This window comes from Pempheris klunzingeri, chromosome 16 (genome assembly GCF_042242105.1).
Source record: "Pempheris klunzingeri isolate RE-2024b chromosome 16, fPemKlu1.hap1, whole genome shotgun sequence".
NCBI classification, from domain to species: Eukaryota; Metazoa; Chordata; class Actinopteri; order Acropomatiformes; family Pempheridae; genus Pempheris; species Pempheris klunzingeri.
This window is the reverse complement of record NC_092027.1, coordinates 51,595-65,000: the sequence shown is the minus strand read 5'-3', so window position 1 is coordinate 65,000 and position 13,406 is coordinate 51,595. Positions and strand designations below refer to the sequence as shown.

Here is a 13,406-nt window from a genome sequence, read left to right as displayed (position 1 = left end):
CTCAGAATCCCCTCCTTCTCAGACCCTCTCTTCCTCAGACCTCCTCCTCCTCAGACCCTCTTTCTCAGACCTCCTCAGAACCCCCTCCTCCTCCTCAGACCTCCTCCTCCTCAGACCCTCTGCTCCTCAGACCCTCTGCCTCAGACCTCCTCCTCCTCAGACCCTCTGCTCCTCAGACCTCCTCAGAACCCCCTCCTCCTCCTCAGACCCTCTGCTCCTCAGACCTCCTCCTCCTCAGACCCTCTGCTCCTCAGACCTCCACAGACCCTCCTCCTCAGAACCTCTTCCTCCTCAGAACCCCCTCCTCCTCAGAACCCCCTCCTCCTCCTCAGACCTCCTCCTCCTCAGACCCTCTGCTCCTCAGACCTCCACAGACCCTCCTCCTCGGACCCTCTCTTCCTCAGACCTCCACAGACCCTCCTTCTCAGAACCCCCTCCTCCTCAGACCCTCTCTTCCTCAGACCTCCTCCTCCTCAGACCCTTTCTCAGACCTCCTCAGAACCCCCTCCTTCTCCTCAGACCTCCTCCTCCTCAGACCCTCTGCTCCTCAGACCTCCACAGACTCCTCCTCAGAACCCCCTCCTCCTCAGACCCTCTCTTCCTCAGCCCTCCTCAGACATCCACAGACCCTCCTTCCCCAGACCCTCTCTTCCTCAGACCTCCTCAGACCCTCTGCTCCTCAGACCCTCTTCCTCAGACCTCCTCCTCCTCAGACCCTCTTTCTCAGACCTCCTCAGACCCCCCTCCTCCTCCTCAGAGCCTCTGCTCCTCAGACCTCCTCAGAACCCCCTCCTCCTCCTCAGACCTCCACAGACCCTCCTCCTCAGAACCTCTTCCTCCTCCTCACTCCTCCTCCTCAGAACCCCCTCCTCCTCCTCAGACCCTCTGCTCCTCAGACCTCCACAGACCCTCCTCCTCAGAACCCCCTTCTCCTCGGACCCTCTCTTCCTCAGACCTCCACAGACCCTCCTTCTCAGAACCCCCTTCTCCTCAGACCCTCTCTTCCTCAGACCTCCTCCTCCTTAGACCCTCTTCCTCAGACCTCCTCCTCCTCAGACCCTTTCTCAGACCTCCTCAGAACCCCCTCCTCCTCAGACCCTCTGCTCCTCAGACCTCCTCAGACCCTCTTCCTCAGACCCTCTCAGACCTCCTCAGAACCCCCCCTCCTCCTCAGAACCTCTTCCTCCTCAGAACCCCCTCCTCCTCAGACCCTCTGCTCCTCAGACCTCCACAGACCCTCTTCCTCAGACCCTCTCAGACCTCCTCAGAACCCCCTCCTCCTCAGACCCTCTTCCTCAGACCTCCTCCTCTTCAGACCTTCTGATCCTCAGATCTCCACAGACCCTCCTCCTCAGACCCTCTGATCCTCAGACCTCCACAGACCCTCCTCCTTAGAACCCCCTCCTCCTCAGACCCTCTTCCTCAGACCCTGTCCTCTTCAGACCCTCCTCCTCAGACCTCCTGTACAGGATCATCTCCTTGGTGTTGCTGCTCTCTCTCGACGCTGTCGGAGATCAGCTGATGAGTCTTTGTATGATGTATTGATCATGTGCGACTCAGTAAAGACGTCTCACTTAGAGTCATTCAACATAAAGTTTCACCTGCCGAATATGTTTACGTTTTGAAGTAGAAAATATGAACATAACCTCCAACATGTCAGACTGCTGGTTTCATTTGAAACAGTTTAATAAATGAGAAAAGCCTCAGATTTAAAAAGTATCTCAGACATTGTAGAATTAAAGACAGAACAAAAAAGATTTATATAAACATTTACATTTTTTACAACTCATATCACATTTAATGGAAAGAAACAAGGCCTTGGGACACCTCCCTGAGGAACTCCATATCAATAAGAGGATTTACCAAAATCAGTTCCTTTAAATGAAACAAATCGCAGTTAAAACTTTGTTCATGCTGCTGAACATTTTCAATTGAACCGATTTATCACAACCAATTAATCATTTCCAAACCTGGAGTTCACCCTGAGACCTCCTTCAGGTAAAAAAAATCACCACTCAATTTTTAGTGCGATCTGGGACATGACACTCTTCTGGATAATTAATCTATATCACATTTAATAGAAAAGACCAGAGGCCCCAGGACACCTACCTGAGGGACTCCACACTATAGTAAAGACAGAGAACAAGACAATTCAACAGTCTGCTCCTGTAAAAGATCAATTGGTTACAAAAAGGGTTTAATTTTCTGTTCAGTCGAGCTGCTGAGGAACCAGTCTGGTCCAGATTAAGTCTCTTTAGCCTCACACTTTATGTAAAAATGCATAAAAAGTGTTGCATGCTAATGTCTTATTTTCTGTCCTGTCGTGTTTCACAGGATCAGGTTGGACGGCTCTGTCCCTTTGACCCCCCAGCCTCCCCAGCAGGTGAACCGTGTCGTTCTGCATGGCCGGTCCTCAGGTGGTGGACCACTAGGTACTCCCTCCTGGTGAAGGTCGTCCCACAGACGCCACAGGTGTGAGGTCTGTCGCCGCTGTGGACCTTCAGGTGTCTCTCTAGACTCTCCTTCCTGCTGAAGTCTCGGCTGCAGAAGACGCAGCTGTACGGTTTCTCTCCAGTGTGGACCCGTTTGTGGATCTCCATCCTCCTGATGGAACTGCACTTCTTCCCGCACACTTCACAGGTCCTGCCCAGCTCCTTGTGGGACCGCAGGTGGTCTCTCAGGGTCTCTGTGGACTCCAGGTGGTCCCCGCATGCCCCACAGCGGCTCGCTGGCTCCTTGCAGTGGTTCTCTGCATGGCGGACCAGGATGCCTAGTGTGTGGAAGGCGATCCCGCAGACCCGGCAGCTGAAGGACTTGACGGGACTCTGGAAGGGGGCCCTCTGTCTGCGGAGACTGCAGGACATCTGGTCCTGGTCCACGGATTTGTTTTGTCTGACGTGTCTCCTCAGAGTTCGCTTTGAGCTGAACTCTCGGCCACAGCTGCCGCAGACCAGCGGCTTCTGGTCCGCTGGAGGCTGAGCCCCCCCAGTCCTCTGGCGATCTGGTCCCAGCTGTGCGTCATCACTGTCCTCAGTAGAGGACTCTGAGTCCATGATGGAGTCCCAGCTAAGGTCTGCAGGTCTGCGGGTCCCTCCAGGTTCTTGTTTCATTAGCGGGTCTGAGGGGGCGAGGTCGTCCTCCCTGAGAGACTGAATATGATTGGATGAAGGATCATCCCTGTAGCTCTCCATCAGCCAATCAGGACTCTGTGTGAACTCTGTGTCCTCCTCCGATCCTGGTCTGCTCTCCTCCCGTCTGATGTGTAGATTAAAGCTCCGCCTCCTCACCTGCTGTTCTTGTGTGGTAAAAACCTGCAGAACACCTGGAGGACAAGAACAGCAGCAGACTGATGCTCACTGCACAGGTGAGCTGAGCAACCAGGTCATCAGAAGTAATGTGGTTAACGGTCTTCAACAGATGAAGGTGACTGATGTGAAAATAACTGAATCAAACATGAAACGTCTCTTTCTCTGGTTTTCAATCTGTGGCCGATAACTGTGCCTAATCTGGTTACTGTGGCGATATACGTGGGGGCTGTACTGACCTTCCTGCTGGGAGCTGATGTCCAGCAACATGTGACCCTCAACCACTTCCTGTTTGTGGACATCAGGACCAGGTCCCAGGTGGTCCCTGCAGGACTGGATCCGATTGGACAAACGAGTCTGGTCAGTCTCAGGCGTTCCCATCAGCCAATCAGGATTCTGTGAGGACTTTGTGCCGGCCCCCTCTGGTCGTGATGCCCCGCCCTCTTCTTGTCTGATGTGAGGGCCGAAGCCCCGCCCCCTCACCTGCTGTGCTTTGAGTGGTCTGAAAACCTGCAGAACACCTGAGAAACAAACACGCTCCTGTTTTCTACAGTTAACGGCTCCAGTCCCGTTAGCTCACCGGCTGGATCTCCCGTTACATTTCACACTAAACTAGACACTGTGTTCAGGTGCATGGTAAGACATGGTCCAGACGAATTTATTTCCACAGCGACATCTGACGGTAGACAAAGGCTGCGTCACAAACTCAACGGACATTTTCTTTATCAAACAAACAACAGACCACCGACCCTGTCCGTCCTCCGGTGTCTCCTCCGGTGTCTCCTCCGGTCGCCCGGCCGCCGCCAGCAGCCTCTGTTGCCGGTGGACCTGCCGCTGTAGCCGGTGAAGTTGTCCCTCGTAGTCGGAGATGGTGGCGGCCAAACGGCGGAAGATGTCGTCGGTGGCGGCGGAGAGCCGCTGGTCCACGAAGAGCCGCAGCACGTCCAGCTTCAACATGTCGGTACCGCCTGAAACTCCCGGTGACGGCGAGGGTGATGGAGCTGCTGGAGGTTAAATGTCTGTCCGACCGGAAACAGTAACGTTAGACACACGGGACCCCGGAAGCCTCTTCACAATAAAAGCACCATAGGACGGACAGATCGTAAATTTATCATTTTTTTCCGGATTACAACAAAACTCGAGCTGAACGTGTGTTTTCATCACCGACCCTCCATCATCATCAGCAGCAGCTGTACGCAGCCTGAGCAACAATCTCTGAGGTTCTCTGACTTCTCATGCGCCTCAGGCACTTTACTCTGAAATTCTGAACATGTTTTACTACAGCAAACCTCACCTGGAACCGCACCTGCCGGTCACGTGACGCTGAGGACTGTCACGTGGCTGACAGTTGACTTCAAGGACTGTGTGTGTGTTCGTAAACTCACTAGTGAAGGTAACTGATTCAAAGACCCCTGGAATTCCTTCAAGGTCCCCTGAAACAGTTCAAGGACCTCACGACACAAACTGGTATTTATCAATCAATCAATCAATCTTTATTCATATCGGGCCAATTCATATTATCTCGAGACATACTTTATAAAGAGCTGCTCAGACCAAACTCAACTAAAGAGACCCAAGAATTCAAGAATTCAACACAAAGTCTTCAAGAATCCCCTAATGAGCAAAAGAAACTCCCCTTTAACAGGACAAACTCCCCTTTAACAGGAAAAAACAGCTCAGTTTCAGGGGGTGGGGTGTGTGAATGAGTTCACAACACGTTTCATCACAATATTATTATTTTTAACATTATTATCAATATTAGTATCATAATTAGTTGTAATATGATTATTCTGATCATCGGGTGACTAAATGTGTGACATTTTTAGTTATAGAACATGTTTATTTCTGTGACACGTATGTTAATGTGACCGCGTCACCAAGGCAACGTTCATCAGCTGTTTTCATCTGCTGTTTGTTTGCCCAAATGTCCGTTCAGCATCTCAGTGAAATAAACTGTTTGGGCTGAAACATTAACAGACGTCACACTGACCTGATTTTAACGTGAAAGATGTTTCTATGAGTCGATCAGCTGAGGAATCAGCAGACAATCAGAGAGCCCTAATGGAGGATCCATTAGGACCTAGTAAGACCTGGTAGGAACCAGCTGGTTCGTCGACTATAGTGGCAGCAGGTTGGACTGCAGCCCGTCTTGTGTCCTCTGTGGCTCTTGGCTGGTTCGGACATCTAGCTTCATGTGAACTTTCATGTGGACGTCTCTGGAGCGTTTCTCTTGGTAGCTCTTTCCGCAGATGCGGCAGCTGTAGGGTTTCTCTCCGGTGTGCGTCAGCAGGTGCTTCTTGAGGTCGTTCTTAGTGACGAAGGCCTTCCAACACAGGTGGCAGCTGAACGCTCGCTCCTTGCGGTGGAAGCGGAGGTGCGTCTCCAGGTAGCCTTTGGTGCTGAAGCTCTTGCTGCAGAGACTGCAGCTGAACGGCTTCTCGCCGGTGTGGGTCAGCATGTGGGCGTTCAGCCCCCCCACCTGCCTGAAAGCCTTCCCGCACACACGGCACGGGAACGGCTTCTCGCCCGTGTGGATCCTCTTGTGGACCTCCAGGACGTGGACCGATGCCAGGCTCTTCCCGCAAGTGTTGCAGGAGACACGGTGGGCCGGCTTGTCTCCGGTGTGGCTCCGGATGTGCGTTGTCAGGGCACCGTTATCGATGAACGTTTTGCCGCAGAACTCGCAAATGTACGGCCGCTCCCCGCTGTGGATCCTCTTGTGGCGCCGCAGGGCATTGGGACGCGGGAAGGACTTGCCGCAGATGGTGCAGCAGTACGGTTTGACACCGGTGTGACAGCGCATGTGGGTCTCAATGTTCTGGTAGGTTTTACCGCAGACGTGGCAGATCTTTCCAGCATCTCTGTGGTTCTGCAGGTGCTCTGTCAGGGTCTCTGATGGTGGTAAACTCTGACCGCAGACGCCGCAGGCGGACTCTGCCGAATGACTCTTAGCGTGTTTCCTCAGACTTCCTTTGGTCTGGAAACACTCCCCGCAGACTTTACAGCAGTGGGACGTCTGCAGCACCACCTTGGCGGCGTTGTCGTGGATGGGGGGATGTCTCTCCGTCTCTGACTTAGGGCTCTGAGAGTTTGGCAGCGGCTCGGTGTCTTTATCGCCATGGATCTCCCACAAGTGACTCCGGCTGTGAGTCTTTAAGGTGCTGCTGTCCACGAACATCTTCCCGCAGTGATGGCAGATGTACGGTCGCTCCCCGATGTGGATCTTCTTGTGGCGCCTGAGCGCTCCAGGTCGGGGGAAATGTTTGTTACACACGCCACAGCGATACGGTTTAATTCCTGTGTGGCTTCGCATGTGCGTCTCCATGTTCTGGAAGCTCTTGGCACAGATGCTGCAGGTTCCGCTGGTCTCCCGGTGCGACCGCAGGTGAGTCAGCAGGCTGTCAGGTGAGTCCAGCCGTTGTCCGCAGACACCACAGAGACTCTGAGACTCCCGGCAGTGCGTCTCGGCGTGTTTCCGCAGGAAGCCACGGCTGTGGAACGAATCACCGCAGACTCTGCAACAGAGCGAGGATGGCAGGGATGACCTCAGTCCAGAGCGCCACCTCTGGTCTCTCCTTGGCTTTGGCGCCTCTGACCGTCCGTCCTCATCCTCGCTCTGGTTGCTGCCATCGTCCTCGTGGGTCTTCAGGTGGTCCTGGAGCAGGTGGTTCTGTGTGAAGGTCAGTCCGCAGACGGGGCAGACGTCCGGTGTCCTCTGACTGTGGATTTTCTTGTGTCTCCTCAGCGCTCCAGCTCGGGGGAAGCTCTTCCCACAGGCGTCACAGCCGTAGGGTTTGACGCCGGTGTGGCTTCTCATGTGTGTCTCCATGTTCTGAAACGTCCTCCCGCAAATGTCGCATGTCCCGCCACCACTGGCGGGTTCTCTGTGAGCCCTGAGGTGGTCTACCAGGTGGTCTGAGGACTCCAGACGTTCCCCACAGACGCCACAGAGACTGTCCGGGTTCTCACAGTTTGTCTCCACATGCTTCACAAGGTTCCCTCTGTGACAGAAACTTTTTCCACAGACAAAGCAGCAATGAGCCGGTGGCGGGTCCAAAGACACCGTCTGCCCTCTGTGGCCCCTGGAGCGCTGCCCCCCACCCCTTCGGTGTGTCTCTTTATTACTGGACGTGCCGTCACTTCCTCTCCAGTCGCTTTCTGAGACGTCTGAGGGAGCGGAGGTGGGCGGGGCTGTGGGGAAGTGGGCAGGGAACGCCACAGGTAGTGCGGGAGGGGCTCTGACAGCGGAAGAGGTGATGGAGTCTGGAAGGAAAAAACAGAATCAGTTCACTACAGTACTGAAAACACACACACACACACACACACACACCTGTCCATGTTGCCTAGCAATGGCAGTCGGCGTGCTGATGTGGCTCCAACATGGCGGGGGTGTGCGGGAGGACTCACCTGTCCGCGTCAGTCGGACCACCGGGCTCAGCACCGCCTCCAGCAGGCGGCTCTGCCGCTCCAGCTGCCGCCGGTACTCCTTCACCTCCCGCTCTACCAGCCCGACGATCCGCTGCGCCGCCGCCGCCAACCGCTCGACGAGCAGCAGCCTCAGCAGGCGGAGCAGGCGGCCGGCGGAGCCCCCGGACCCTCCGCCGCTCCGCTTCTCCAGCAGCCCCAAGACCTCCTCCGCAACCCGGGTCAGCTGCTCCGACACCGACTCCGTCAAGGCCCGGAGCCCGCAGTGCAGCGAGGTTTCTGACAGGGACATCCCGGTACCGAGCTCTGTCCACCGGCCATCAGCGAGGAAAACAACACCGCTCCGCCCCGAGCCAACGAGTTCACGGCGGGAGGGCGACAGACACCGGAGGCCGCCCCCTGCTGGACTGGAGGACCCTCTGCAGCGGCCCGGAAAACACTACTGATAGTAGTAGTAGTACTACTACTACTGCTACTACTGCTAATACTACTACTACTAATACTGCTACTACTACTAATACAACTACTACTACTACTACTGCTACTACTGCTAATACTACTACTACTACTACTAATACTGCTATTACTACTAATACAACTACTACTACTACTACTACTGCTAATACTACTACTGCTACTACTACTACTACTAATACTGCTACTACTACTAACTACTACTACTACTACTGCTACTACTGCTAATACTACTACTACTACTAATACTGCTACTACTACTAATACAACTACTACTACTGCTACTACTGCTAATACTACTACTAATACTGCTATTACTACTAACTACTACTACTACTACTGCTACTACTGCTAATACTACTACTACTACTACTAATACTGCTACTACTACTAATACAACTACTACTACTGCTACTACTGCTAATACTACTACTAATACTGCTACTACTACTAACTACTACTACTACTACTGCTACTACTGCTAATACTACTACTACTACTAATACTGCTACTACTACTAATACAACTACTACTACTGCTACTACTGCTAATACTACTACTAATACTGCTATTACTACTAATACAACTACTACTACTGCTAATACTAATACAACAACTACTACTACTACTAATACAACTACTACTACTACTAATACTACTGCTAGTACTACTACTACTACTACTGCTACTACTAATACAACTACTACTACTACTACTAATACTACTGCTACTACTAATACAACTACTACTACTACTAATAATACAACAACTACTACTACTACTACTACTACTGCTAATACTACTGCTAGTACTACTACTACTAATACAACTACTACTACTACTACTACTACTGCTACTACTAATACAACTACTACTACTACTACTACTACTACTGCTAATACTGCTACTATTACTACTAATACCACTGATAGCAATGATAGAACAAGTGCTGCTCGTCCTTCCTTCCAGCAGCTACACACACACTTTATATCCCCTCTTGTATTGTTTCTATTGTTATTCTTCCTCTGTGTCAGCGACTCAAACTGCTTCCTGTTTCTCACTTTATAAACCAGAGACCAGCAGACCTCGGTAACGTGTCAGCTGTACTTCAGCAGCCCTGTTTACTCTCCTTTTCTATTTGGAACAGGGACCATCAGAGCTTCATCCTGCCGCTCGGCTGCTTCATGGATCTTCGGGTGTCACGGTTATCAGGAGGCAGAGCTGGTCTGGACGTAGGGGCACGTTTCAGTCCTCGGTTCTCCAGTGTGAATCCTGAAAGATCGGGAGTCTCTTTTAAAGCAGATCTGGACCCGTCTGCAGCCGTCAGGAAATGTTTTGGTTAAAGGTTCCTGTTCTGCTGCTTCAACATTGATGAGCTTCAGTGACTTTAAATCAACATTTTTAATTATTTGACACCCATTTGCCTTCACAAAATGTCGCCAGCAGCTCAGAGGTGTTATGGTTGGAAAGCACAAAGGAAACCATCGCCGGTCATGTGACCACACAGACTTCCTGTGATCCAGGAAACCATTTCCACTGTTTTACCCAAGGAACCAGAAAAACCTTCGAAACCAAACTTGTTTCTTGTTTTCTGGTTGAAAAGTTCTGCAGGTCCCTGAGGGTCCAAATGTATCATGCAGTTAAGTTTAAGACTCTTTGACTTCATATTTGCAGTAAAAATGAACAATGTGTGAAAATAGAATCATACAAACTCATCTGCTGTCAGCTGGAAGGTGTAAATACAGAGTGACACTATCTGGTTCAGCTAAAGAACGCCGGTCTGTTATTAATGAGGAGGAAACATATTTCTCCTTAGTGAATTTAGAGGGAGGTTGAAGAGGGGGCTGATCTGATCAAACTTATCATGTTTTGCCATTTTGTTCTGAAGTGGATTTTAGACCAGGATTAATAATTAAGTCCCAAACAGAGTTTTAAAATGTGAATTCAGATCCCTCGTCTCAGACGGCGACCTCCGATAGCCAACTTTTTATTTATCTACTAATGTTCACGATTCAGGTTACAAACTTCAGCATCTGTTGCTGTTGTTTTGTTTTGTTTCTGATGTTGGAATTCTTTCAAGATTTTAAACCTGAGAATAAAAAGTAAATAAAATCAAATAAGATAAAACTAAATCCACATCAGTAAAAAGTTTATATTTTCTGGACATTTATTCATCATGTGACTGGAACGTGTATGAAAGGTTCAGTAAATAAGACTGTTAGAACCAGGTCCAGTTCTGGTCCACATACCAGCAGAATTCACCTGGATGACAAACTCAGGTGATTCTCCGCTCCAACAACCTTCTGATTCTGATTCAGTAAAACCAGTTTCTCACCCAGTTCAGGATCCACAGACAGAACCTGAACCAGGACCAGCAGCAGGTCCACCTCAGGGGTTCCGGTGACCTCCTGGACGTACTCTGACTGAACAGTAACGTCTGGTAAAAGCAGTCTGCGCTGGGCGTCCACAGCAGCACTGGGACCAGGTACATCTGTCCGTGTCTTTATGGTTGGCCGCCAGTCCTCCACGGCCAGACAGAGTCACCACGGCACTGAGCTTCACATCCCAGCACACATGTAAAAATGGCGATCTGCTCCTTTATCCGCCTACAGCTGGAGGAAGCCAGAGTAGAAACCATCTGTCCGCGGCTGATCTGAGGTCTGATCTGCCTCTGGCCCAGCCCCCCCCGCGGTGTGGACTTTGAGGTGTCCGTTGAGTGAGCGCTTAGCCTGGAAGCTCTTCCCACAAACAGGGCAACTGTAGGGTTTCTCCCCGGTGTGGATCAACATGTGTCTCTTCAGGTCCACGTCCTGCATGAAGCCCTTCCCACACACCTGGCACAGGAAGCGCCTCTCTTTGTTATGGAAGCGGACGTGAGTGTCCAGCGTCTGTTTCTGGGTGAAGCCCTTCCCGCACAGACTGCAGGAGAAGGCCCTCTCGCCTGTGTGGATCTTCAGGTGCGTCTTCAGGTTGCCGCTCTGGTTGAAGGCTTTCCCACAGAAGCTACATGTGTACGGTTTCTCTCCGGTGTGGATCCTCATGTGCATCTCCAGCGCTGCCTGAGCCGGGAAGCACTTCCCGCAGATGTGACAGGTGTTTCCAATCTCGCGGTGGGAGCCCAGGTGGGTGGCGAGGCTGGCGGTGGACTCGTACTGGTGTCCACAGAGTCCGCAGCAGCAATCTGGATCCTGCAGATGAGTCTCCACGTGTTTCACCAGGAAGGTCCTCTTGTCGAAGGCGTCGCCGCACACTTTGCAGCTGTAGGACGGCGCCGAGCTGCGGTGCTTCTTCGGTTTGTCGGTGGCACTCTCCTTCTGATGCGTGGCCATGTGTCGTTGCAGGCTGCGGCGCTTCCTGAACTCCTGACCGCAGATGCTGCAGACGTGCACGTCCTCGCCACTGTGCTCCTGCATGTGGCGCTCTAAAGACGTCATGTGACAGAAGGTACGGCTGCACTCTGTGCATTTGAAGGGCTTCTCTGCAGCGTGGACACGCATGTGAGATGTCAGGTTTCCCTTCTGGCTGAACTTCTTGCCGCAGATGTCGCAGCTGTACGGTTTCTCTCCGGTGTGCAGCCGAACGTGCAGCTCCTGCGCCAAGATGGATTGGAAGCTTTTCCCGCAGAATGAGCAGGTTTTACTCTTCTCCTGGTGCGTCTGCAGGTGATCCATCAGAGCGGCGTGGGACTCTACACACTCGCCACAGTAGCCGCAGCGGAGGTGCGGGTCGTTGGCGCAGACCTGCAGGACGTGTTTGAGCAGGAAGCCTTTCCCCTGGAGAGCGCGACCGCACACGTGGCAGAAGAAACTCTGAGTTGGAATCGACCGTTTCCGTTTGTTTTGGATGACGAGTGGAGGCCGGCTTCTTTTCTTTTTCCTGTGGGGTCTCAGAGTCCGAGTCCCTTCAGTCCAGTCGCCGTCCAGCTCGCTGCCACTGAGGGCTGTTGAGCTACTTGGTGAGATGGGCTGGGGGGAGCAAGGCTTTGGTGGGCGGGAGTCGTTGCTGTCGGGTCGTTGATCCTCAGCGTGGTTCAGGGTCACGGCATTGACCGGAGGCAGGACATCTGCAGGCTTCAGGGTCGCCGCCCACCGACAGTCTGAGTAGACAAAAGAAGAGTTGATGACCGTTAACAGTAAAACTTCAGACAGCAGAGATAAAGAGCGTCAGCCCACCGCGTCGTCATCACATCTCCGTCAGCCCCACCAATCCTCCAAAACCCAGAATATCCCGTTTGTCTGGATGAAAAACAAGATTAACTTAAAATGTCACATCTGACAGCCTCAACGATCAGATTCGAGGAGTTTACATCAATCCAGCTGCTCATAAGTTTCCTTTTGATCAACCAATCAATACCTTTGACACCGCAGAGATGACTTCATCGTTTACACCGGGGCTTTTATTTTGAAGTGGAGCGGAAGTGTGAGTCTGTGTGTGAGTGGGTGCTCCGGCAGCAGGGACTGACCTGCTGGGTATCTGTGCAGCCGGACCTGGGGCTTCAGCACGGCATCCAGCAGCCTCCTCTGGCGGCAGATCTCCCGCTCTGACCGCTCAGCTCGGTCCTCGTACTCCGCCACGGTTTCCTCCAACAGACCGACGATCTCCTCCGCGGCCGCCGTGAGCCGCTCGGTGAGCAGCGCTCTGAGCGCCGGGATTTCAGCCGCTTCTTCCCCTTTTTCCAGCTGCAGCAGAAAGTCTTCAGCGGCGGCGCTGATCCGCTCGTGGACCGACACCCGCAGCAGCTGCACGGCGCACATCCTGCTGCTTTGTGCGGACAAAGAGAGCAGCGGGGGGACGTAAACACACCGGGACTTCCGCGTCAACGACAACCCGGGGGGGGGGGGGGGGGGGGGGCGGCGGCAGCGGCCCCTGTCGGGTGGATGGGGAGACAGCGGCCCCTGTCGGGGGGAGGTGGAAGGCGTTCACACACTAAACATACAGTCGCTATACAGGACTGGTACCACGGTGGTGGAGGGGGCAGGTGACGTCATGGTCCATTGATCCCTGATCATGTTCAGGTATGAAACATGATCGATGTGGTGTTAGAACATGTTCAATGTTCAGAGCGTGTTCGTGTCCAGGACCTGGACAGAAGAATGTTAACAGGAACAAAGGACGATGTCTCACACGGGTTCTTCTTTCTTCTTTCAGTGTTTGTGTGATTCAAAAAGAAGAAAAAATGTTTCTACTTTAACGCTGAAAATA

General features: G+C 52.4%; 2 protein-coding genes across 2 annotated transcripts; both read right to left on the bottom strand.

Annotated features, from left to right (window-relative positions):
• Positions 1–1,741: 1,741 nt before the first annotated feature.
• LOC139215066 (zinc finger protein 391-like) lies at positions 1,742–5,389 on the bottom strand. Its single transcript, XM_070845891.1, has 4 exons — positions 5,296–5,389; positions 4,055–4,324; positions 3,545–3,826; positions 1,742–3,322 (listed from the first exon to the last, which is right to left on the bottom strand). Exons 2-4 carry the CDS (start codon positions 4,260–4,262, stop codon positions 2,337–2,339), a joined length of 1,476 nt encoding a protein of 491 aa, XP_070701992.1. The 5' UTR covers positions 4,263–4,324; positions 5,296–5,389; the 3' UTR covers positions 1,742–2,336.
• Positions 5,390–5,392: 3 nt separating this feature from the next.
• Positions 5,393–12,997, bottom strand: LOC139215726 (zinc finger protein 721-like). Its single transcript, XM_070846770.1, has 5 exons — positions 12,667–12,997; positions 10,815–12,300; positions 10,540–10,679; positions 7,713–8,036; positions 5,393–7,568 (listed from the first exon to the last, which is right to left on the bottom strand). The coding sequence occupies exons 1-5, from the start codon at positions 12,956–12,958 to the stop codon at positions 5,422–5,424; spliced, it is 4,389 nt and encodes a 1,462-aa protein (XP_070702871.1). The 5' UTR covers positions 12,959–12,997; the 3' UTR covers positions 5,393–5,421.
• Between the last annotated feature and the right edge of the window lie 409 nt (positions 12,998–13,406).

What these genes read in the sequence shown, in the direction of transcription:
- LOC139215726 (XM_070846770.1), bottom strand. Translation starts at nt 12,958, where the DNA reads ATGTGCGCCGTGCAGCTGCTGCGGGTGTCGGTCCACGAGCGGATCAGC. An exon ending in GCTGCACAGATACCCAGCAG is followed by an intron (nt 12,301 to 12,666) that starts GTCAGTCCCTGC and finishes TTGTCTACTCAG; the next exon opens with ACTGTCGGTGGGCGGCGACC. An exon ending in GTCTGTGGATCCTGAACTGG is followed by an intron (nt 8,037 to 10,539) that starts GTGAGAAACTGG and finishes GCCGGTGGACAG; the next exon opens with AGCTCGGTACCGGGATGTCC.
- LOC139215066 (XM_070845891.1), bottom strand. Translation starts at nt 4,262, where the DNA reads ATGTTGAAGCTGGACGTGCTGCGGCTCTTCGTGGACCAGCGGCTCTCC. An exon ending in GACACCGGAGGACGGACAGG is followed by an intron (nt 3,827 to 4,054) that starts GTCGGTGGTCTG and finishes TTTGTTTCTCAG; the next exon opens with GTGTTCTGCAGGTTTTCAGA. An exon ending in CATCAGCTCCCAGCAGGAAG is followed by an intron (nt 3,323 to 3,544) that starts GTCAGTACAGCC and finishes CTTGTCCTCCAG; the next exon opens with GTGTTCTGCAGGTTTTTACC.